This window comes from Lissotriton helveticus, chromosome 2_1, assembly GCF_964261635.1.
Source record: "Lissotriton helveticus chromosome 2_1, aLisHel1.1, whole genome shotgun sequence".
NCBI lineage: Eukaryota > Metazoa > Chordata > Amphibia > Caudata > Salamandridae > Lissotriton > Lissotriton helveticus.
In genome coordinates, this window is record NC_136059.1 from 312,483,079 (window position 1) to 312,508,446 (window position 25,368).

At 42.6% G+C, this 25,368-nt stretch overlaps 1 protein-coding gene across 1 annotated transcript in view; it reads right to left on the reverse strand.

Annotated features, from left to right (window-relative positions):
- The window catches only part of CCBE1 (collagen and calcium binding EGF domains 1), an 885,539-nt gene extending 874,710 nt beyond the window's left edge, over nt 1-10,829 (reverse strand). Inside the window, exons 1-2 of the mRNA XM_078677273.1 lie at nt 10,269-10,829; nt 9,355-9,435 (exon numbers count right to left, since the gene is read on the reverse strand). Of these exons, the coding sequence (XP_078533399.1) occupies nt 9,355-9,435; nt 10,269-10,384 (197 nt within the window). The 5' untranslated portion in view covers nt 10,385-10,829. The remainder of the gene's footprint in view (nt 1-9,354; nt 9,436-10,268) is intronic.
- Nucleotides 10,830-25,368: the final 14,539 nt, after the last annotated feature.

Below are 25,368 nucleotides of genomic sequence, written 5' to 3' on the forward strand. Positions count from 1 at the left end.
AACAGGGCAGCTCTAAGTTCCCTGTTCGCCCTAGAACAGATACTATGAAACCACTTGGTGCTTTTTTATACTACTACTTTTGTTGTGTTGTTTGGATATCTATATTTGATTCATTTTGCACATATGGATCACTTATTAGACATGGGTGTTTGGCAAGCCTTGATATATACATGTTTCACTGAATGCTATTCATTTCAAAAAAAGGTTTAAAGAACTTCAATGCTTGCTTGGGGCCAGATTGACCAAAAATATTTTGAATGTACAAATGCAGACATAGGTTTGAAAAAGACACAATTTGCTTATTCCCTAGTTCATAGCTGCATTTTTGAACACATATAAATTGTACTAGGTATACATAATTAAACCAGCATCCACACATGGTGAAAAGTGTAAAAGTCTATATCTAAGCCCTGATTACAGCAGGAAATCAGATCCTGAGTTGTGTTAAAATTCAGATTTTCTCTCGTAGCTGGGTCACGAGTCAGTAAAAAATAGCATTAGATGCAGGAGTTTGTCCCCCAGAGTCTGCGGAAGGGCCTGAACTTGGCCAGTTCACAAAGCCATGGTAGGATGGGCCCCAGGACATCGATGACAAATGACCTCAACCACTACGGTCGGGCCCAGTAACCCCTGCCAACCCCATTGTTGCTGAACTACCAAAGATCACACTCTACAAGTGTAACACTTCAGACTATTCGAGGCCCCCATAGCTTTAAGAACGGCTTGGCTGAAGAGTATTAGTCAATTTTAATTTATATTGAATGAATAAACAACTGTTGTGTTAATCTCAAATTTAGGCAAACAGTGCCACCATGTGGCAGACTGTCATAAGTACTGGTGTTAACAATTAAGCGCCGGTGTTAAGCACCTGAAACCACCGGCTCAAATAAAGCACTGAGGGGAATATTATGTACAAAGACTGCTTACACAAGTTATTCTACATTGTAAAAGAAAACCCACTAACAGTAATTCTCCGGGTACGTATTACACCAGATTTTAAAATGGCACTTGAAAAATGGCATAAGTAATGTTTTGCCCTTTTCTGTGCCCTAACAATGCTAGTCATCTAGTAACAGTTTTGCACAAAAAATATACTACCATTCCAATAAATGGTTTATTTAGTTTAAACTTAAATTCAAGAATATTTGCCTCTATTGATTATGTCAGCAGACTTCACCTTCACTGTTCAAGTGTTTCCTGCATCTGTTGGGCCATGGTTAGTTAGTACCACCATACAAGAAGAGTGCAACAATCATCACCCTATTGCACAGGTCAAAACAAAATGTCTCGGCTTTTAATATTAGTTTTAAAAATCACCTGGCAATTGAATGAATATTCCAACATAAACTATGGAAAAATATGAACCATAGATATGGAAACTGGTTTCCAGAGACAATACGATTGCTCTGAGTATTTTTTTTTCTGTTTTCTTTAAACTTACAGGAAACAAATGGTTCCATGGGTCTCTATCGTGATTGCCCATGAAGTTTAAATACACTCCAAGTTTGATCGTCTACATTGATCACAATTGATTATTCTTCCAATAGGTGATAAGTGAATCAAAAAAGTAGAGATGGAGTAGTACTCACAGGAGCCGTGGTGAAACAATAAAATGATACATACATACATTAGGGGTATCCACAATTTCAATACTCAGTTCAGTACAAATACTTATTCAGGGTTGGAATCTATTCCTAATGGATAATCCCCACTTCAGTGTCGACGTTTCAACCAACAAAATAATTTCAGGGGGACCTCCTCAGGAGAAAAGTCTGTCTGACATAACACCTGTTAGCTGTGCCTATCATTCACATGTCAGTCTCACGATGAGCTCAACAAGGAACCCCAACCACGAGTTATGACTACACCGCAAAGCACCAAATGAATTGGTGACAGTAACACAGCTGCTTCCACTTATGCAGCTGCCCATCTAAATCGTCTGAGTCCAATCACGATTGAGACCCACAGAGCCATCTGTTCCATGTTTCCAGTATACCCAGGTTCCCATCTCAGGCAGATTGGCATTTGGTCTTGTGCATTTTTCTATATTTTAACTTAAAACCACCAATGATTGAGGTTTAAATTCAGTTGGAGTTCATTCTCACTAGTATAAAGAGTTGCAGAACACACAAAATGACTTCTTTCTTCAATTGAGTTTGAGCTGAAAACGCAATTTTGCAGGTCTAGATCAGCGGGCTCACTGACACGTTATGCATTTTAAGTGAGAGAATACACCTTTACGCAGAAACTTGAGGACATTCCACATATAAACACTACGTGACTAGAATACAGCCCCTACTTCAGCCCAATCAAGCACCTTAATTTACAGACTCCTGTAGAAGGTCTTCCAAATGAGAACCAGATTCTCTTGTAATTGTTAAATATACGCAAGAGCCCCATCAACACCGCAGGCTCTTTACTGGCTTGCTAGAGCCTAAAGAATCCAGTTTAAAGTCCCCATGAGTGGTGCACCAGCAGGCCAATGATGAGCTTCCTTTCTGGTGGAGAGATTCTACCAGATTACATGCTTCTTTCTTTCTTCTAAGGGACACTGGATGTTCAACCAATAGGAGAACAGGCAGCATGATCTGACAGCGCCCCGAGACCCTCACGGGTGAAGCAGCCGCGCTCTACAAATCCTGATTGATTGTTTGACTTGCTTATCGTTTTGTGAACAAAGAAGGCAGAATGGGGGCAGTTATATCACCACTAGGGTGGATTTCTCACCGCTAGCTATTAAAACAATTTCCTAACATCATGTGTTTATGAAGAGGGTGAAAAGTTTCCTTTCAACAAAGTAATCCATCCAGTGCTTTAAATGGAGATATAGAAGTGCAGGTACTCACTATTCAGAGTACCAGTTTTTTTTTCCCCCTAGAAGTGCTGATACTCTCCCATTAAATGTATTGCAGCAGTGCTGAGAAGTGCAGGTACTCTTCCTTTCAAATTAAAGAAGTGAAGGTACGGTACCGAATAGTACCTGCCAATTTAAAGCACTGAAGTCATCAGCATTGGAAACAACTGGTCCTCGAAACCAAAATTACTCCATTGAGTGAACAATGCATTCTACAAAAAATATACATAACAAAACCACATAACGTAACAGTAGTTCCATTTTCATATGAAGAGATTCATCTAATTATATATCCATTTCCAATGTCAACACTAGTACAAACAATGCGCCTTGTCCAATCCACATGGAGTATCATGGCGCTACTGTGCTTCCTCAACCGATTTTTTTCCAACTGATGTGTGCCTGTCAATCACATACAGGGTACCCGCTCCTCCCCTCCATCGGCTTCTGACTATAATGCTCACTGCATCCTCCATGTACAAGCAACCACACCTAAGCCATCTTCCAACAAATCCCTGTCATTTAGTGAACGCAGTAAATGTTTGTTGCTGATTGCACTGTAGAAAAAGCCACTGCTCTCCATCCAGCACTTGGCAGGAGCCCTCAATAATGCAGTAGACACGTTGCCATTAGCCCAGCCATGCTATAGTCCAAAGGTCTCAAGTCATTTTACTTTTAATGCACAACTGGCAAGGTAAGGAATCAGATTATTTGTGGTGATAAGATATATCGAAGTCCTGGAAAATTGCCTCCATTTTAAGTACAGAGAGCACCCCAGCAGGCAAAATTACATTTAGCTGAGAGCAACTAAGATCCTACTGCCCTTCTTGCTTAATGCCAGCAGCTTTCAGGATCCCTATTCTGCCTCTATTTACATTCTTCATGGACACACACCTTGAAACTGCAGAATAAATTGCGCATGGGAAATAGGAGACATTTAGTTTTTTTAGGGCCAGCCTGCCTCCCCTGGGAAATAGACAAAGACCATCGAACCACCGCTCAGCATGCCAGTAAAATGTGTCTATTTAATTTATAATCTTTAATTGAACTGTTTAGAAAGGAACGTGTTGCAGATGCAAGTGCAACTTGAGGAAGGTGTAAAGCACATCTACTGAAGTGACACTGCAGGAGGCAACAAGGAAGAGGACACAGCAGGGTGGAGAGGGTCTTCCTCCAAGGCACTTGCACTTCGGATGGAGAGGAACGTTTAAAAAAGTGCACAGGCGCAGCGGGGAAGGGAAACGGCGATCAGCAGTGCTTCAATTGTAAAGGATAGGAATGGAAAGGAGGGCACTTGTAAAGCGTACTAGTACCCGGAGGTGTCAAGGCGCTATAGCAGACCAGTGCGACACCAGCTGATTGGCCTCTTTCTTCAGCGTCCTACACTTTCTGTCTCTTGCTTTTCGCCTTGTACGTTCTTTTCATCACCGATGTCTCCCTTCGTTGCTGTTTCTCTTTCTTTACATCTTCCTTCTCCCATTTCTGCCTTTGTGTCTCTCCCTCTGGGCCAACATTTGATGATGGGAAAATAAGTCCTGGTGACTCGGGAAGAGTGAGTGTGGGATGGAGGAGGGTGGCCAAGGCTCCAGCTACAACCACAGAACAAATTAAGAGCTGGAGTAATTGAAAGGGTGGAGTCCCCCCATAGGAGCACTTAAATTCACACCATTGTGCGTCACTAACGCCGCCTGCACTTTCATAACCTGCCCACTCACTGCATCGGAGCCGCCGATCTCTGATCAGCTCACCCGGACCTGCTCCAACAACAACCGCTGAAACATGGAGGAAGGTTTCTGGGAATAATAAAACCCAAACTTTGGAACCATCCGATCCCCAGCTTCGGGGCAGAGCCACAAAATCAGCATGTTAAGAAAATAGCGAGGCCCGGAGTTGTCAGAATGCCTTTTAACTCATCTAACTCGGAGAAATGAATGTCAAAAGCATACCAGATAGCGCTCTATGATGTTTCATCGGCCAGGGACAGGACGAGGCGCTCACCTGGTGACTACTATACCCCCTTTGACTCGAAAGTATGATTAGATCATGTGAGAACATAGGAGCCGAGCTCCGAATAAACCCCTGATGCTTTTTGATTGTGTTGAAACTGCTTCGAAGTTCTAGCTCAAAGGCAGATAATAGGGGAAAGAGGAGTTGCCCAGTATTAAACACGTTTTTCAATTAGGAGATCTGAGATTACCAGTTAGCACTGAGTGCTTCAGTACTCCTAACTTCACCACTTGATGTACACAAAGTGCTCCCCGCCTTGCCCTGAGTGACATCCAATGGGTTTCAGTCAAGGTCCCTATCTCACTCTTACAACCAGTGTTCAGCCTTATTCTGCAAACTCTAAATCTTAGCAAAATCAGGACCAGAGGAATAAATTCATGAAGTGATTGCTCAGTAGCGCATAATTTAGTTACATGAGGAGAAAAAATAAAATACAGTTGGGTTAAGAGTGGTTTTCAAGGTAAAGCTCAAGGACTTCCCTACTCATAAAATGCCACACTGCTGAAAGGCAAGCCCAGATATACGATACAGTGCTTATTAAGGGCATATTTTAGGAAAGTGATCAAGGAGGGATTAGATAAAGTTTTTATCTAAAAGGCACACACTGAACTGCATCTACAGTGGGAAAAAGCTGTATCTACTATTCAGGCACGGAGTATTGCCACTTTGCGCCCTGAAAAATAACTGGGGGGGGGGGGGGGACTCTAACTCAGGGTTGCCCGGCTTGCAACCACATTTCAGAGACAGTTCAACATGTGCTGTTTTTTTGCTCTGCATACAAGAAGGCTAGATGCCGATGCCTAGTACAGATATGCAGAAACCTTGGAACAAACCACAGTGCGGAGGCCTATAGGATTTATATGACACTAGTATGCCTATTGTGTATTCGGTCTCCCGATACCTATTCTCCATGTGATGTGCGCGCCGACTACTGTCTATCCATACTCAATGCCATAGTGACCATGAGCCGTCAAGGCTCACCCCAGGAGCAGGTAGCGGGAATGGAATCCAGATACGTATGGTGCATTAATAAGGACAAATTCGATATCTGCTGGTCAGAACGATATCTTTCAAACAGAACAGGGACCTGATTTAGAGGAGTGCAGACTTTTATTTCTTTATTTATTCATTTTTGGGAAATTTTAGAGAGTGTAACATATACCATGACCCGGGTCTCTCACAGCTTTAGGCAAAAACAAAATGCAAAAGGTGGGAGAGATGCCTTAAAGTGTGAAAAGCGAAGTCTTCAGAAGTTTGCAGAACTTGAAAGGTTAATGGTCTCAACGGATATTTAGTGGTAGCCAATTTAATGTAAGAGCATCTTGCACTCGGAAAGCTCAGTCACCCCATCCCTGGATTTGCAACTTTCTGAACACAAATAAAGATGATTCACAGATCTAAATGTTCGATATGGAATGAAACCTCACAAATGAGCTTCATGAAGCAGAGTCTGCCCTCTTCGTCCCTACATTAAGAACATCTGATGTCTCTGCATACTAAGTGTCCTGTGAAGTGATAATGGACTGCTGGCCACCCTATTTTCTACTGTAAATATGGACCAACAGAATCTCAGTATGCCATGTTTTAATGTTAATTACATAGGTGGGCCTGGTGAAACCAAGACTATACAACTACGTGGCATTTAGAACTGTGCACTCACAACATTATCATTTGTAATAACTGTTCTGCTACTCAGGCTTTCCCTTGAACAATGCAAGACACACAAAACAATGGAAGGGGTTTTATCAAAAATCGACAAAAACACGGACACATGAATTCAGCACAATACTTGTGAAGTAGAGTTTCTCAATTTCAGAGGCACGCTTTCATCTTACTTTCTTCAACTGAAAGCACTTTGCCTGGTGACACTTTTGACCCCCTGCTAAATAATAAAAGCCAGATAACAAGCTCCAGAATGCACCATGTTGCTGGCTAAAAATCCAGGGCTTGCTGAAGGGGTCACAAGTGACATTATGCTACTTGGCAGCTATGATTAAGAGCAAATTTGGCAACTGCAACACCAAAAGCACTTTGAAGCATTCTTTTGACGTGACCGAGAGCACGCAAGTGTGTAGTGCTTTCACTGGTCCATGGTTGACTGCACTAAAACAGCAAAGCAACCTGCCATTCCGAAAACCAGGTATAAAATAGGGAAACTGATCCAGAGATACAGATGTGTAAAAACTTCTCACTCACACTTTCAATGCACTACAGAACATTGGCCCAGCACACCTCAACAATCGCATCAGTTTTCACAAGCCTTCGAGACACCTCTGCCCATCCACACTACTACTTGCACAAATCCCACAAATACGGAAACCCAATACGGAGGTTGAGCCTTCTCCTACATTGCTCCTAAAATGTGGAATGACCTAGCCCCTATCAGTGGCGTAACATAGGCCCCCGCAGCCCCCACAGCTCGGCAGCCCCCGCGGTATGGAGAAGCCCCTAAGCTCCAGGGGGCCTCTTCAGCACAATTCCCTGGCCGGAGAGCTCCTCAATTGAGTCCGGAGTGGGCCCCTCCACGTACCTTGCAGGGGGACCTCTTAAGTTGTGTTACACCAATGGCCCCTACACGTAAGAGCCGCCTCCTCCTCACTTCTTCAATTCGGTAAGCGGAGGAGCGTCACCCCACTAACCAAAATGCCCCCAAGCCCTAGAAATGAAAAATAAAATGGCAATGAAGGTAATTTATTACCATTTTATTTTTCCTTCGCCCACCCCGAACCAAGAGTCAGGACGGGTTGGGTCTTAATGAGAGCAGCAGCAGGGAGAAGGGTGGGCTGCTGGGCACTTAATTTCAAAGTGGGCATGTCCATTTGGCTGACCATCTTGCGATGGCCAGCCAGACATGTGCACTTTGAAACCTCTAACCAAGCAGTATTAGGAGAGCTGGGTTAGAGCAAGTGCAGGCCCCCAGTGCCCTCAGGAGTGCCGAGAGCAGTCACTCCCTCCAATCTTGGCGCTGCTCTCATGCTGCATGAGAGCAGTGCCAGGATTGGTTAAGGCACTACTCTGGGTCCCGCGCTGAACACCAGAGTGCAGGTGGAAGACGTGCAGTGAGGAGGGGGAAGTGTCGCAGGTAAGTGGACTTTAATTTATTTTTTACCCACCATTTATTTGCCCGCTCACCACTGTCCATAGATACCAGCCGCCACCACAAGAAGCTGAAGACCTGACTTTTCGAGTAGTCCCACTAGGCCCTAGGTGTGCCTAGACTCGCATCTGCTCAGCACCAGGATCCCCTCCCGGGTGATAGTAGGCTCTACGAATCTGCTTACCACAACAACATAACATCTTTAGGTGCACATTAAACAGGCCAGCATTCCTAAAGAAAAGTACACGTGGGTTTCTGTTAAAAAAAAAAGAAAACTCTAAAAGAATATTTCAGATGTTCAACAGTTAAAGTATTCCTCTCCACACGTGAGGTTGGACATCCACGTTCTGATCAGCTAGCCCGGCATTTCCTGCTCAGCAGAAGCTGCATCAAATATGTTCCAGGAATGCAGCTTTCAAGAGCAGCCCGTGCACTGCCAAATATCCAGAAGGCCAGGCCTCCAGCAGGCCACAGATACCGAGCAACAAAGGCAAACAACCGCTGACACTGCCAGCCAAACACTGCAAATTCTCTCTGCTTATAATTTGCTCTACTCTTTTTTTTCTATACACAACAAGCAAACAGTTTAAAAATGGGCCCCCTGCCAACTCGAAAGACACAAGTGTTCACTTTGAAAATAATATACACTACACATATGGAAATGGAGTTTACCCTCCAGGAAATACAATTCACACGCAAAGGGGCCATTAATAGGCGAAATGTGTGCATTCAACTAACAGTGATTTGCCATGAGGATGTCAATCGGCCAGTGCTGCTCTTTCGGTCTACCGCACTAAGCATGCTGGGGCTTGTAGTTTCACGACGTAGGCCGACAAGTAATACCATGCATAGTGCTATTTTAGCTTCACCTTCTCTCGCCTCCCTAAAAATAATAAACAACAGCCTTATGATGTGAGTTGACAGCTATGTCGCCGCAAGGTCAACTCCCTTTAACCAACGTGTAAGACCATATGTATAACGGAAATCTACAGTACAAGTCCCAGAAGGCAAAGCGTCGAAGCGATGTCTGTATAAGGCTAGCAGTAGCCAAACGCGTCTCATTTGGTGTGAGGCTACTTGACAGGGTTGTAGAAAAGAGTAGGATTCAGGAGCTTTCTAAAAGACTATTAATACAAAAACACTGCCTTTGGGCTTGAAAGGTATCACCAATAATAAAAAGTGCTGGAAAATGGATTTGACCTTCAGAAAACCCGCCTCTACCCACTGTTTCCTGCTGCGCTCTACTCCTGGTGATACCGCCAGCCTAGACTCACTTGCCTTTATTTCCTGCGAAAAGCAATGTTTCCAGGTTTTTTTTTTATTGAAATTGTTCGCGGAGAAAATATAGTTGCTTTTTCTCCAATGGTTTTTAAATGAAAGGTTGAAAGTGTCCTACCTGAAACACGTGGTCAGCTCCCCGGTGGTTTTTAAGCAGGGGTACTTGGTCGTTGTGATCTTATTTTCTGAACACATCTCCCTAAAAGGGAATATATATGAAATCTTTTTAATCAAACTAGTTTTAGAGCCATCAAACTGGAAACTTTCTCACATGGTCTAGATGTCTAAAGCAAAAACGCTTTACTGTTAGTTTTGTGCCTTCGTTGTTTGCAGTTCTACAACATGGTTATGTAAAGTCTTTTCAGTTTCTCGACTGCTATTTGGGGAGGGCGCTGCACATCTAAAAATACACAAGGGAGAGCCGGAACACATCTAGAAGGACCCCTCAAATGATGATTAAGTGCGGCTTATGCTCTGCAAAGGTCGCATGCCAAGACCTGCCAGGATTTAACTTCTCGCCTTTCCCTGGACACTGAGAAGCTTTGGTCAGCAGCAGCGCGGGCCTGCCCGAAGTTTTTTATCACCTTCACTATAACCAATCATGTAGGAAAATACCATACATGTATGGCATTAAAAGTCAAACCAAGCATGTGAATGCAAATAAAAAATTACACATATTCACAAAGGTTCAGGTTAAGGTTAGATAGGTGTGTACGTCTGCCAAGGTAACACTATTTATATCTATATATTTATATATCTATATATATTTATATATAGGTATCTGTATATAGACATATATTGATAGATAACTATATCTATATATATATCGATCTATCCTGATAGACAGACAGACAGATAGTGTTCAAAATTAGATGAATAATGACCTCTTCACCTGCAGTTCACTTTTCTCCCGCGCCACACACATTTAAAACACTACTCACGGGTGTGAGGTTTCCGCCAGGGCAGCACCGCAGCAGGCTGCCGCTAGGGGGCGCTATAGTCTCCCATGCGAGCCTGGTCCCAATCACCCACCTGTCTGAGTCTTCCGCCTCCTCTCGGTAGGTCCAGGCCAGTCCCAGGGCCAGAAGCAGCCAGAGGCAGCCCAGACTGCGGCAGACCCCGCGGCTGAGGGCGCCCCGCTCGCTCATTGGCCCGGGTGAAGGGCGGCAGTGTCTGTCCCAGCGGTCGCCTCAGCTTACTCCTGCCTTCCCTTTCCGAAGCACAGGACCCGGCCGCTAGAGGGCGCTGTCGGAGCAGGATCAAGACGGGGGGCAGAGAGGGGAGCTCTCGGTGCCGGGGTGCCACAGGCAGCGGCAGGACCACGGGCAGCCCTCCAGTCGTCCGCGTGGAGCCGTGCTTTCATCCAGAAAGATCAAAGCCTTCTACGAAGTTTATTATCGAAACTCCCGCCTCTGTCAGCGCACCTTTCTCTCGTTGCCTATCCTTTCTGTTCTCCTCCTTTTTCCACATTTTGTTCCATTTCTTCTCCCCTTCATCTATTATTATTTTTACTCCTCCAATGTGCCTTTCTCTTCTCCCTTTTCTTCTTTATCTTAATTCACATCCCTCTTTTTTGTCTTCCTATCTCCCGTCTTTGGTACTCTATTCACTTCCTCTCGTTTGGCTATGGTTCGCCGGTTGCTCCACTCTCCCCCTCCTCCTCCTGTGACAGGCTGCCCTCTCCTGGATGCTCCCTCGCCTCCTCTCTGCAGGGGGTATGCCTCTCGTCTGGCGGGGCACATGGCCATGCGATGCTTGCGATGGGCTGTGTTTGTTTTGGCGGTGACCTGGGGGTAGAGCTGTGCAGGGGGAGGGCGGGCTCCTCCCTCCTTCTATCCACCTCTCACCGGTGCCAGGGTAAGGGGGGCAGGGAGTTGGGACTGGGGACCCTTGTTGCGAGCATCTCCATAGCGCGTCTTCCAGTGTATGTGTTCTCCCTTGGGTGGTAAATTGAAATAAAAACTTGCATGACACCTTTTACTGCGCTATACTGGACACCTACCTTAGCCCTTAACATTTTAAATTTCGAGGATTTATAAACTTTTTTAAATTGATGTCTTTACTTCTACACAGCTAAACTGGAGAACACAGAATTGTAAAACGTGTGTGTGCCTTACAGATGGGTAAGGAATACATTAAAGAAATGTGGTCTATTAATTAACCCTTACTATACCGCGGCGTAATCATAGCGCACCCTTCTCTTTTCTTACACCGCGCTGTAGGAAGTGGCACGCAGTTCAGTGACCTTGCACAAAACGTTCTAAAGTGCGTGAAAGGATTTCACACACCCGCGTGCGCTGCACTTCAGGACAGTTTAGCTCAGGCAGGGAGGTTGCTGCTTGAGCCGGGAGCCCTGCGGTCGTTTTATGGGTCTATGGCACACACGTGCAGTGAGTGCAATTAAGGGGGAGGGGGCGCCATCCGTCGTGCTCTGCCATCACTGGACAGACGGACCTTCCCCGGAGCAGCGCTGTCACAGGCACTTAACTCTGCCCCCTTCAAAGGGATACCGCGGCGAGCCCCCTCCTCTCGGGAGGGCCATCTGAAAACAAACACGGATTAAAAGTATGCACAGTAAGACCCAGTGCCGTACACAAGTACTTTTATTGTCCTGGCACTTCGTGTCTCTTGTCGCCATGTTTCCAACACATGCAGTATATCACACGGCTCGCACCGGTGTAAATGGGGACCATCCCAAGACGGCACAGTAATGGGAGGCAGACGCTGGCTGGACGATCTCTAATGCACCACAGACCCCCTTCCGCTCGCGCTTCTCCTCACACTGCGCGCCTTAATGACCGGCGAAGTCTGTAGCACATTACACCGACAAGGAGTGTACCTCAGCCAGCGAGAGAGCAACAATCCGGTTAGATATAGCGCCAAAATGCAGCACCTCTCCCGTTTCTGAGCGCTGTGAACAATCCGGTTAGATATAGCGCCAAAATGCAGCACCTCTACCGTTTCTGAGCGCTGTGAACAATCCGGTTAGATATAGCGCCAACATGCAGCACCTCTACCGTTTCTGAGCGCTGTGAACAATCCGGTTAGATATAGCGCCAACATGCAGCACCTCTACCGTTTCTGAGCACCGTGAACCGTGTTGTTGTACTTAGATTTAAGGGAATCGGAAGGATGTATCTGGGTTGTAGGGAGGATTCAAACTCGACTCCTAAGGCACCATGTTTGTGAGTGGCGCGTATTCAGGTCGCTGAGCCATCCTGACAGCTAGAGGAAGGGTTTACCCCCTTCCCTAGGTACTTTTATAACACACTGCTCTATCAGTGCAAGACCTTCTAGTTGAGACCAGAATATGGTATATTAAGAGATCTGTGTCCTTGTTAGAACTGGTTATTTGTTAAGGTTGGTGTTTTTATTTAACTAACACGTGTCTTATGTTCTTTCTCATATGTAGTCAATTCCTTCTGAAAGCCATACTCTTCTAAGGGATTCTGGAGAAACCATTTGTAACTGGCAATGTGGAATTTACAGCAAAGTAATAAACTTGTCATTTTATTTACTGTGCCTAAACTTTTAATTTTATTTACTAAGCCTACATATTTTTTTTGCATCATGGCAGAGCGCATCTGACAGGGACATATTGAGGAAGATACAAGTAAAACATGAATTGTTCTCGTGTAATACTCGTGTAAAGCGAGAGGTGTGGCTTTACGGCCAGAGATGCCCACTTTGGAGCTAGGATACCAGGTTCGAACCTCCGTGCTCAGCTTCCTGTGATTCTGGACAAATCATTTAATCTCCCGGTGCCTACCAAAAAAAATGAATGTGCCCTTGTGTAACGTAACTGGTGCTCATGTAAAGCGCTTCAGCACCTTCGGGTCGAGTTAGCGCTATATAAAACTGCTTCAAACAAGAAGGGTAGGGAGGAGAATGAAAACCAACTTTGCTCTCTGGTATCTTGTTAATGGTGGCAACACCAAGCTGTGTCTCGAGAATGTTTTGCTTCGTTGCTCCTTTCATCAGGTATGAGTATCTCCCTCCCGTCTCCACTTACCCCAGCAGAGCAATTACCTTCCGTGGTGGGGCGTCATTCACTGCTACTTAGACTTGTCAGCTAGAGACCTAACCAGGCACTTTTTGCTGGCAGGCGGCGGCATTCCTGGAGTGTTTTTGCACAGTCACGCCGCGTGTGTCCTCTGCACTGTTAAGTCAGTGCAGTTTTACTGCTTTGCGCCCACGTGCCTTTGAAAATACTAGGGGCCCCATTAGGAATGTCCGCCTGCCACCCTATCGTAAAACGGGACCGCCCGCCATAAGGGCGGGGGTCCCGTGGGGGCAATTAGGATGTGCCCGCCACAGTGGCGGGCACATCCTGTAGTTTTAGCATTGTGGTGCACCGCCCGCCACAATGCTAAAAATGCTTTTTGGCATTTCAATATGCAAAGCGGCAGGCACCGCGCGGTGCCTGCCGCTTTGCATATGCAAATATGGGGGGGTACCATAGGTACCCCCCTGTCCTCCCCCACCTCTGCCTACACCAGGGGGGCCCGCAGGGGGCCCCCGCAGCAAACACCGCCTGCCTTTCCGTGGCGGCATTGCCGCCTCGGAAAGGCACCTATAGCTCAGCATCGTAATATGGCTGGCGGTGTCCATTGGACACCGCCACCATATTATTCCCTTTCCGCCGCGGTCACAAGGCGACCGGGGCGGAAAAGCGGCTGACGGTCTTTCCGTCCGCCGCGGTACCCCCGCCATACTAATATGGGGGGGGGGGGAATCCGGGTAAGCGTGTCGGGCAGATTGCCTCCGCCAGGCCGGCGGTGGCCACCGCCAGCCTGGCTGAGGCAATCCGCCCAACATCGTAATGGGCCAGTAAAAATTCAGACCACACCCAGGGGATATTTGTAGCGTAGCAAATTAACTTTGGAACTGTATGGGCGCGGGAACCCCAAAAACATTTACACCCCAAAATAATATCTCAACCATGCACCCATAGGTTGATGAATCATTTACAGTATTAACCCTCAATTTCATAAGAAAATGTGTCCCAAAGATAAGGCACCCCACAACATAGCAAACTGCAGTCACTCAAGTAGGGACAGACTCAATAATTGAGTTTTAGGGCAAGAATAAAACCGGACAGCACCTCTAGAACCATTGGAAAGTCTTCTGGCTAACCACAAAAACCCAGGGTTTTTATACAGCTTTCTTGCATAGGAACTCATCAAATTTTGCTAAATCATCATGGTTTGAGCAAAATAATTACGCTCTCAGCAAATTAGCCCACATGTTTATGAAACATCATATTGCCTTTGCACAGGGGTCTTCAAACTGGGGGGCAGGCCCCCTTAAGGGTGCCTCAAGTGATCCCAGAGGGGGCCAGGTTCTGGCCAAAATAAGCATTATACTGCTAGTGCTTTGTTTTAAGCTGAAAAAAATGAGAGGCAGTAAGCCACTTTGCAATGGGCCATCACTAACATCTTTTGTCATTTATAACCTGGCTGGGAGAAGGTGTCTTAAGGGAAGGGACGCCAAATATTCTTCAAAATCCTCACCCCCATTTCTAATAATCAGACTGTGGATACGGTTACAAGTTAGTAAGGCCTGGCTGACCAGAATAGTATGTTTGGGTAATCATGTATTTGATTACATTTTTAAAACAGTAACAGAACTTAACTGCAATGTTTGATAAGTTTAGGCATATTTAAACATTGCCAATTTAATAGAATAGTTGTGAAAAATATAAGGGGGCCCAATGATTTTCTTTCCCACTGTGGGAGGGCACAGCATTGCAAAGTTTGAAGAGCACCGCCTTGGCATCTAAGCACTATCACACTCAATGAATATTGATTCTGCCCACTCAACTCTAATGTCGTTCAGAGATGGCAGGACAAACTAGTTTCAAGAATAACAGTTTGTTATAGTGAATGAATGAGATACAGGAAGCTAGTGGAAGGACCATGGGAAATGCAACATTTTGTTTCTTGTGTTTGAAAGTTTTCTTCGAGACCAGTGAAACCAACGTCCATGGAAATAAACAAACATGACTATTTATTTATTTATTTATTTACTTGAGTTTTATATATCGCTGGCTAGACCCGGAGGTATCAGAGCAATTTACATAAGGACACAGCGAGTAACAAGTTACAAAAGTTTCACAGTAGTTACATAATAGATAAATAAACACTACAGGAGTAAATTAGCAAACACGAAAGTCAGGATAGGAAAGACCAGGGACAGCAGGTAATACACAGGGAGGAGACAGCAGTGGGGAAGAAAACAAGACAAATGTCCGTGATCCGTCTGGGTAGGTGGCGGGCATAGAGGTGTGCCAGGGCCAATCTCCCCTATAGCTGTTGGTGCAGCTCCACCGGGAAGCAGCCATGTATGTGTTTAGGGCTCCGCCAGAGAAGAGTGAGGATCAGGAGGGGATCAGAAGGCTAGAAACCAAAGACGGGTGGTAGGCGCTGGCGAGGATGGTAAGGTAGGACAATGAGTGTGGTTTTGGCAGCCATCTGAGAGTCAGGCACGTCGAGTCTATTAGTATCCATGGCTCAGTGGCTAGTTCTAGTTGCCACCAGGGTGCACAGTCTAAATATCGATTCCGAAATATCGACCTACAGAAATATCGAGTTGGAAATATAGAAGGTGAAGAATATCGAGGTCAAGAATATCGTTGGACAGAATATCGACCCTAAGGTAAGTAATATCGAATTTTTTTATATCGATGTAAGTAATATCGAAGTTAGTAATATCAATATCAAATATATCGATGTTACTAATTTCGATGGTACTAATATCGATATTTGTTTATTGTTATGTATTTTATTATGTATTTAATATGTATGTTATATGTTTTTTGTTAAGTATTTTATTTGTTTTAAATTATATGTGTACTATTTTTTATATATTAATAATGTTATTCTTGAGTTAATTTTATGTTTTAGTACTGGAGCGGGTTGTGGGATTATAGGGGAATAGGGTGGGAAGTAATTTAATTATAGTGAATTAATTATTACTTTTTAGTAATTGTAAATTAATTTTAATTAATTTTTGCGTTTAAGTTCTGAGCGGGTTGTGGGTTTACAGGGGATTGCGTGGGAAGTAATTTAATTGTAATTAAGTAATGATTTTTTTAAATTGGTATAGATCATTATTTTATTTTTAATTGGTAATTAAATATTTTAATTGGTAATTAATGTTTGTAATTGGTAATTACATTTTTTAATTGGCAATTAATTTTTTTAATTGGTAATTACTTTTTTAATTGCTAATTCAGATTTTTTATTGTTAATTACTTTTTATTAATTGAATTTTTTTTATTCATTGGTAATTATTGTTTCATTAAAAATATGTTTTGATTTAAAAATACTTTATTGTTTACTATATTTTAATTGTTAATCAATTTTTAATCATTAATATTTTTTTGTTTTGAAAAATATTTTAGTGTTCAATATTTATTATTTGGTAACTAATATTTATTACTTAATATTTATTGATTTTTATTGTTAATTTATTGTTAATTAATTATTCAATTGTAATTATGTTTTAAATAATTATTAAAGGGTATTTGCAAATGATGTAGAGTTATTTAAAAAATAAATTATTAATTTTTTTATTTACAACAATTATTTATAAGTATGTTATATTTAACTTCTACACTATCCAACACTTTCCCTGCACTCTCTGGAGTTGGAATAGTAATTTTTACCCCTACGCTATCCAACGCTTTCCCTACTGTTGCACTCTCTGGAGTTAGAATAGTAATTTTTACCCCTACGCTATCCAACGCTTTCCCTACTGTTGCACTCTCTGGAGTGGGAATAGTAATTTTAAGCCCTACGCTATCCAACGCTTTCCCTACTGTTGCACTCTCTGGAGTTGGAATAGTAATTTTTACCCCTACGCTATCCAATGCTTTCCCTACTGTTGCACTCTCTGGAGTTAGAATAGTAATTTTCACCCCTACGCTATCCAACGCTTTCCCTACTGTTGCACTCTCTGGAGTGGGAATAGTAATTTTAAGCCCTACGCTATCCAACGCTTTCCCTACTGTTGCACTCTCTGGAGTGGGAATAGTAATTTTTACCCCTACGCTATCCAATGTTTTCCCTACTGTTGCACTCTCTGGAGTTGGAATAGTAATTTTTACCCCTACGCTATCCAACGCTTTCCCTACTGTTGCACTCTCTGGAGTGGGAATAGTAATTTTTACCCCTACGCTATCCCACACTTTCTCTACTGTTGCACTCTCTGGAGTTAGAATAGTCGTTTTTACCCCTACGCTATCCAACACTTTCCCTACTGTTGCACTCTCTAGAGTGGGTATAGTAATTTTTACCACTAAGCTATCCAACGCTTTCCCTACTGTTGCACTCTCTGGAGTGGGAATAGTAATTTTTACTCCTATACTATCCAACGCTTTCCCTACTGTTGCACTCTCTGGAGTTAGAACAGTAATTTTTACCCCTACGCTATCCAACGCTTTCCCTACTGTTGCACTCTCTGGAGTTAGAATAGTAATTTGTACCCCTACGCTATCCAACGCTTTCCCTACTGTTGCACTCTCTGGAGTGGGAATAGTAATTTTTACCCCTACGCTGTCCAACGCTTTCCCTACTGTTGCACTCTCTGGAGTGGGAATAGTATTTTTTAGCCTACGCTATCCAACGCTTTCCCTACTGTTACACTCTCTGGAGTTGGAATAGTAATTTTTACCCCTACACTATCCAACGCTTTCCCTACTGTTGCACTTTTTGGAGTTGGAATAGTAATTTTTACCCCTACGCTATCCAACGCTATCCCTACTGTTGCACTCTCTGGAGTTAGATTAGTAATTTCTACCCCTACGCTATCCAACACTTTCCCTACTATTGCACTCTCTGGAGTTAGAATAGTAATTTTTACCCCTAAGCTATCCAACGCTTTCCCTACTGTTGCACTCTCTGGAGTGGGAATAGTAATTTTTACCCCTACGCTATCCAACGCTTTCCCTACTGTTGCACTCTCTGGAGTTAGAATAGTAATTTTTACCCCTACGCTATCCAACACTTTCCCTACTGTTGCACTCTCAGGAGTGGAATCGTAATTTTTACCCCTACGCTATCCAACGCTTTCCCTACTGTTGCACTCTCTGGAGTTGGAATAGTAATTTTTACCCCTACGCTATTCAACGCTTTCCCTACTGTTGCACTTTTTGGAGTTGGAATAGTAATTTTTACCCCTACGCTATCCAACGCTTTCCCTACAGTTGCACTCCCTGGAGTTAGATCAGTAATTTTGACCCCTACGCTATCCAACGCTTTCCCTACTGTTGCACTCTCGGGAGTTGGAATAGTAATTTTTACCTCTACGCTATCCAATGGTTTCTCTACTGTTGCGCTCTCTGGAGTGGGAATGGTAATTTTAAGTTCTATGCTATCCAACGCTTTCCCTACAGTTGCACTCTCTGCAGTTGGAATAGTAATTTTTACCCCTACGCTATTCAACGCTTTCCCTACTGTTGCACTTTTTGGAGTTGGAATAGTAATTTTTACCCCTACGCTATCCAACGCTTTCCCTACTGTTGCACTCCCTGAAGTTAGATTAGTAATTTTTACCCCTAGGCTATCCAACGCTTTCCCTACTGTTGCACTCTCTGGAGTTAGAATAGTAATTTTTAACCCTACGCTATCCAACACTTTCCCTACTGTTGCACTCTCTGGAGTGGGAATAGTAATTTTAAGCCCTACGCTATCCAACGCTTTCCCTACTGTCGTACTCTCTGGAGTTGGAATAGTAATTTTTACCTCCACGCTATCCAATGCTTTCCCTACTGTTGCACTATCTGGAGTTAGAATAGTAATTTTCACCCCTACGCTATCCCACGCTTTCCTTACTGTTGCACTCTCTGGAGTGGGAATAGGAATTTTAAACCCTACGCTATCCAACACTTTCCCTACTGTTGCACTCTCTGGAGTTGGAATAGTAATTTTTACCCCTACGCTATCCAACGCTTTCCCTACTGTTGCACTCTCTGGAGTGGGAATAGTAATTTTTACCCCTACGCTATCCCACACTTTCCCTACTGTTGCACTCTCTGGAGTTAGAATAGTAGTGTTTACCCCTACGCTATCCAACGCTTTCCCTACTGTTGCACTCTCTAGAGTGGGAATAGTAATTTTTACCCCTACGCTATACAACGCTTTCCCTACTGTTGCACTCTCTGGAGTTAGAATAGTAATTTGTACCCCTACGCTATCCAACGCTTTCCCTACTGTTGCACTCTCTGGAGTGGGAATAGTAATTTTTACCCCTACGCTATCCAACGCTTTCCCTACTGTTGCACTCTCTGGAGTGGGAATAGTAATTTTTAGCCTACGCTATCCAACGCTTTCCCTACTGTTACACTCTCTGGAGTTGGAATAGTAATTTTTACTCCTACACTATCCAACGCTTTCCCTACTGTTGCACTTTTTGGAGTTGGAATAGTAATTTTTACCCCTACGCTATCCAACGCTATCCCTACTGTTGCACTCTCTGGAGTTAGATTAGTAATTTTTACCCCTACGCTATCCAACACTTTCCCTACTGTTGCACTCTCTGGAGTGGGAATAGTAATTTTTACCCCTACGCTATTCAACGCTTTCCCTACTGTTGCACTTTTTGGAGTTGGAATTGTAATTTTTACCCCTATGCTATCCAACGCTTTCCCTACTGTTGCACTCTCTGGAGTTAGATTAGTAATTTTGACCCCTACGCTATCCAATGGTTTCTCTACTGTTGCGCTCTCTGGAGTGGGAATGGTAATTTTAAGTTCTATGCTATACAACGTTTTATTACTGTATTTTTTTAGTTATGAATTTTGATAGTATTTTTATTGATTTAGCTATTTAATATTATTTGTATAATTTTAGATAATGTAGTATATAATTAATTAAAAAAATATTAAAAGTATATTTAATGTTTTTTAAATGTATTAAACATAATTATTTCCTTTTTATTTATGTTTTTGTTTTATGTTTGTAAACGTGCTGGTGATTTATATTTGTTATTAATTTATAAATTATTAAAATAATTATTAAAACTTATTGTTAAGTAAGTATATATTATATATTGTCTGTATATCTTTAATTAATGTATTATTATTATTATATATGTATTATTTATTATTTTAAACATTATTAGATATTTTAACTATGTTTATTTTATTTATTAGTGTTATTTACTTCATTTTACATTGATATTTTTACAGAAAAATAATCAATATTTTTAATATCGATATTTTTAACATCTATATTTTTATTTCGATAATTTTGTACTTACCATGTTGTAGATGGGATGTTGATAGTCTTGCCTTCAATATTTCAGCATCGATATTTCTGTAGGTCGATATTTTCTAGGTTGATATTTTGTCAGTGATTCTGCCACCAGTTCTAAAGTTGGTTAAAAAGCACAGAGCCAAAAATCCTGGAAGAAGCATCAGGACCCTGGTCTCAGAAAGGGGGCTGGAGGGGTGCCAGTGTAGCATTCTCAGCCAGCAGCGATCATCTGGGATTACAAGACGCTTCTGTGAGGCGGTGGGTGTGTGCTGTTCTTTGTTCTGCCGGTGAGAACCAGAAGCTCTGGAAACCCAGCTCTTAGTCACCTTGGAGAGGGTGGATCGGTAGCCATGCACCGGGCCGCAGGTGATAGCATGGGGAGCAGCAGCATGTCTAGCAGCATTTGAGGGGGTGTTTACCGTGTAGTGGAGCAGTGCACAGCCAGTGTCCGTGTACTTCCAGGCTGGGCATGGTCCCCACAATGGGTCCGGCCGTGAGGGAAACCATAGGGCAAAATTCATGCTTGACTGTGTGCTATTGAAATGATGAACAGTGAATATGCAGGAAACCCCCATTTAGAGCAAGGTGGCGTCTTGGCCTAAATGGCAGCCATAACCACGGTTGGATTGGGATCAAAAATAGACCAAGACACGAAACAAAAGTGGCCCACATTTGCGGATTGCCTTTCCACAAAACACTGACAGAAGAATGTTTTCTTAACTTCACTTAGATAAAAAAAATGCATAGATTAGTTCACACTGGTGAACCACACATGAATACAAGTGAGACCCCTTCTGCTGAGCACCCTGCCCTGGCTCACTCTGCATATATTAATGGGCTGGCCCAGCGAGAGAAAGGGAGCAACACCTCCACCCTGTTGGTAAAACGGAGGTAACAGAGGCCCACCCGCCTCCAGAAAGGCCACTCAGGCACTCACTGGGCCGCTGGCTGCATCCAAACAGCTCAGGCACCACCCAAATCGGCCCCCTAGTCTGCCCAAAAGAGTGGCCCACAGCTGGAACTCAGATACTGGCCCCTCAGCCATTGCCTGAGTGCCCGCCTTACCAATCTGACTTTTTTGGTAACGTAAGACTGAAAAACACACTTCTTTAAACCTTAGCAAATACAATAGTACGATATCAGTGTGCACATGTACATTTTAAGGAACATTAACTTTCTGCACTTTATATATAATGCACAAAAACATACAATGCACAGAAACTTCAACAACCTCTCCCCTCTGATTACTCCATAATCACCCAAACCGTGATTAATCTAACAGTTATCACACAGACTGCATCACTTTCGATTCAATTCTTCCAACAGCTTCAGTTTATTATAGACTCGATCTCTTGTATCTACCATTTCAATAGCATCTTGCTTCCTCTTCGAGGATCTTCTTTGCCCTTAACACCCTCATTTTACAAACATTAGCTCTGAGAATTTGAACAAAAGAAACAGGACAATTGCACAAATCAACACAATATTTATAGGGGTTGGTATTAACCTAAACATACCACCTCCCAAGCAACCAATCCATTTATCAACCCTACTAAACCGTTTTCCTATCTCACTAATCCAAGACTTTACTACTTTCCAGAAATCATGCTCTTCTACAGCATGGACCACATGAAAAATATTAGTACTATTACTAAGATACGCATAAATAAGCCTACTGTTATCGGGAAAGAAGGTACAGCACTTTCTCACCTTCCAAACTCTCTCTCTCTCTCTATATATATATATATATATAAATACACATTTTTACAAGTTTGCTGGTCAATATATATACACATATATATATCTATACACCCTGTTGCTGCATTCAGGTCCTTGCAGCAGGGACAACATTCTAAGATATATGCCAAGGATGTTAACTTGTGACCTACGGGGAAGACGAGGATCTATGCATCAAAACAGTATCTAATTGAGCTAGCTGCATAAAAAAAAGCAAGCGCCCGGCCCACGTTGGAAATGAAACTGTAACTAATTGAAGCCACACACACGTTAAAAGCAAACAAGGCGCGCTCACGAGGTCAAATCTCTGGCGGAAAAGCGCGTGCCACTTTGCTGTACTCATTCCCTTAAAAGTAACAACATTAGTTGTCTCGCATAGACAGCAAAGCTTTGCTTTGCTTTCGTCTAGCGAGACCTAAAAACACATCTATGATCTATATGTTGTATGCTGTGCTTTCCAGCAATCCCAATGGCCCTCTGTGCAATTTTATGGTAAATTGAACCTTGGATTAGAATCCACACAGATCTTTCTGGAAAGTGCATTAACCACCAAAATTATCCACTTTATTGCTACCTATGGTGCCCCACTCTTACTTACTTAAGAGAAAAGCCTTGACTTCCTGTTTCTTAGGATTAGTGAATGATTGCCTGCAAAAAAGCGAGCAATTAATCAGACACTCTGTTCATTCTCGGCAATAGTGGGTGTTTCTGTCTAAATTAGAAATCAGAGTTGCTTTCCAAGGGACATACTTTGTGTAACTTCATTTTATATGGTTGAAAAAGATTTCGTGGACAGAGTAAACATGTTGCACATGCGATTTTAGATGAATAAATATATCTACTGGGTTATCTGAATACACTCTGTGTAATTAAAATATACACCATTATCTGTAGCACAGCACACAGGTTGAAAAAGCGCCTTTGTTGGATAAGTTGAATTGCTTTTAATCCTTTGTTGACATTACTTTTCAGTATTTATGGTGATCCCACGTATGTTAATTTAGATAACATATTATATGCCTCATATACTATACATAGTAAATGTGAAATGTATTCTTGCATTTTTAACTGTCAATGAAATAAAAAAAGGAACAGACATTCACATCACGTTACAAATGGCAAGAGTGTCTGTCTGAATCGAAATATGACTACTTCCATGAAATCCCGCTCAAGAAATGGGGCTTATTGCAAATTAATATATTTTCTGTGCTTGTACCAAAATAACTTGTACCAATGATCACCTGGGGGTGCAAAATAGATGAAAATTTTCAGTTTTGCTGCTTTTGCCTTCCGATCACAGATTGCAATACATTGCAACCATGAGTGTGAGTTACACACATGTACCTAGTCATGAATTAGATTCATTGGCTTTTGATAAAAATGCAGCCATATACTTCCTTGTGGCATGTAACCCCAGATGGTTTAGCGCTGGCTGCATCGCTTTTCAAAGAGCATCTCGCATTTTTTACTGGGCTTCCCTCCTTCTCTTCTGTTCAAGGTCGATAAACAGGGATCAGTGAGTTTGGTAATGAGATCCCATATTATTTACACATGAAAATAGGCAATACAGTTGTGTCACAACGGTTAGAAATAGTGAAAGCAAGCACAAGAGTAATTCTGCATTTAGCGCTAAATAGAACAGATTTAGCATGCGCAGGCAGCTACTCACGCTCGCCAAATTTGCGTTTGGGGTAGAATTTTTCCTAACATACTCCTGGCATTAAGTGCTATTTGTTTAGTGAAAAAATACACCCTTTCATACAAAATGGATGCAAGGATGCATTTTAAGCTAAGAAATTGAGCTAAAGGCAGCAGAACACAGATATCGAGCATATTGCGTTAGGGTTTTTTTCCAAAAATTATGCAAGGCAGAGTAATTGCACAATTATCGCTAATTCCATGTCAAAGAGTAACACAGAATTACTGAATTACTTTGAATACTCTGGTGTAATTGAAATTACACCAGGGCCTAATAAACATTGGGCCACTGAATACACCATACTGTCAGGAAGAACATACTTATATTCAGAAGACATCCAAACATTGAGATAACTGATTTTGCAAGCAATCTGCTCCCATTTCTATCTCTCATCCTCTTGTATTTCTCTTGGAGATCCCTTAATTCACGTAACAACGCCTGCATTGTGTTCAACAAGAAATAATTTACATTTTCTCTGTTCAACAGAGCTTTCATTTGAATTGTTCTGTTCTGTTTCTTGCTTTGCAATTTGCTCATTTATACTCACAGCTGCATTTACAATTTTCACAGCATTCCACCACCTGGCCAGCGTATTTGTTTCCCAGCATGACCAAATCATTACCAGACTTATGGGCAGCACATTTGACCACCGCAATTTCTTTTGGTTGGTGTATTGTTTCCAACTAATCAAAAATAAAAGAACTATTTCTGATGGGAGTACCGGAGGACGTCATAAACCCCTTTGTGACCACAACTGCCTAAAATCATGAACCCTCCCAAAACCATACTGGCTGTCTGAATATATATTCACATTCAAATTCTCTGCAATGCAACAATCTCTTGTCAGTGCGATCAATTCCACCACGTATTCTGAAGTTACATTAGGAAGGACGCTTCAATAATTTCAGAGATGGAAAAGACAAGCATATGCAGCTTTCAATGCTTCAAGATGGTCTTTCAGACAAGAACCAGCTACAAACAAAATCAGATCAGCTGTTTCGAGAGGAATTCATTTGATGTCTGATCTTAGTTTGGTACATAATTATGTGACATTCATACAATAGTGTTCTGGTTTATCATCATTATCACTGTCATCATTTATATCTATTGTCGTTTCTGTCTGAGCTAGGAAGCAGTTTTGACAGATTCAGAAAATTACATATTTTGATAAAGATGTTCTCAGCTGGCAGTATGAGTTGATCAAACCTAGTAAGGCAGCTGTTTGTCATGTGCTGAGTATTAGTACAGGTCAGCAAAGCCCCAGCTGTATGGGGTACAAATAGAATAAGTGTATGTCCCATGACAATCCCTTCACTTTGTTCAATTGCAATGAAAACTGCATCAACCAATTTCAGACAATGAAAGAACTACAGCTACTGGATCCAACACAGCAAACAGGTATGTAACCAGTCTTGTGACTCACCCATGTTTTGGGGTC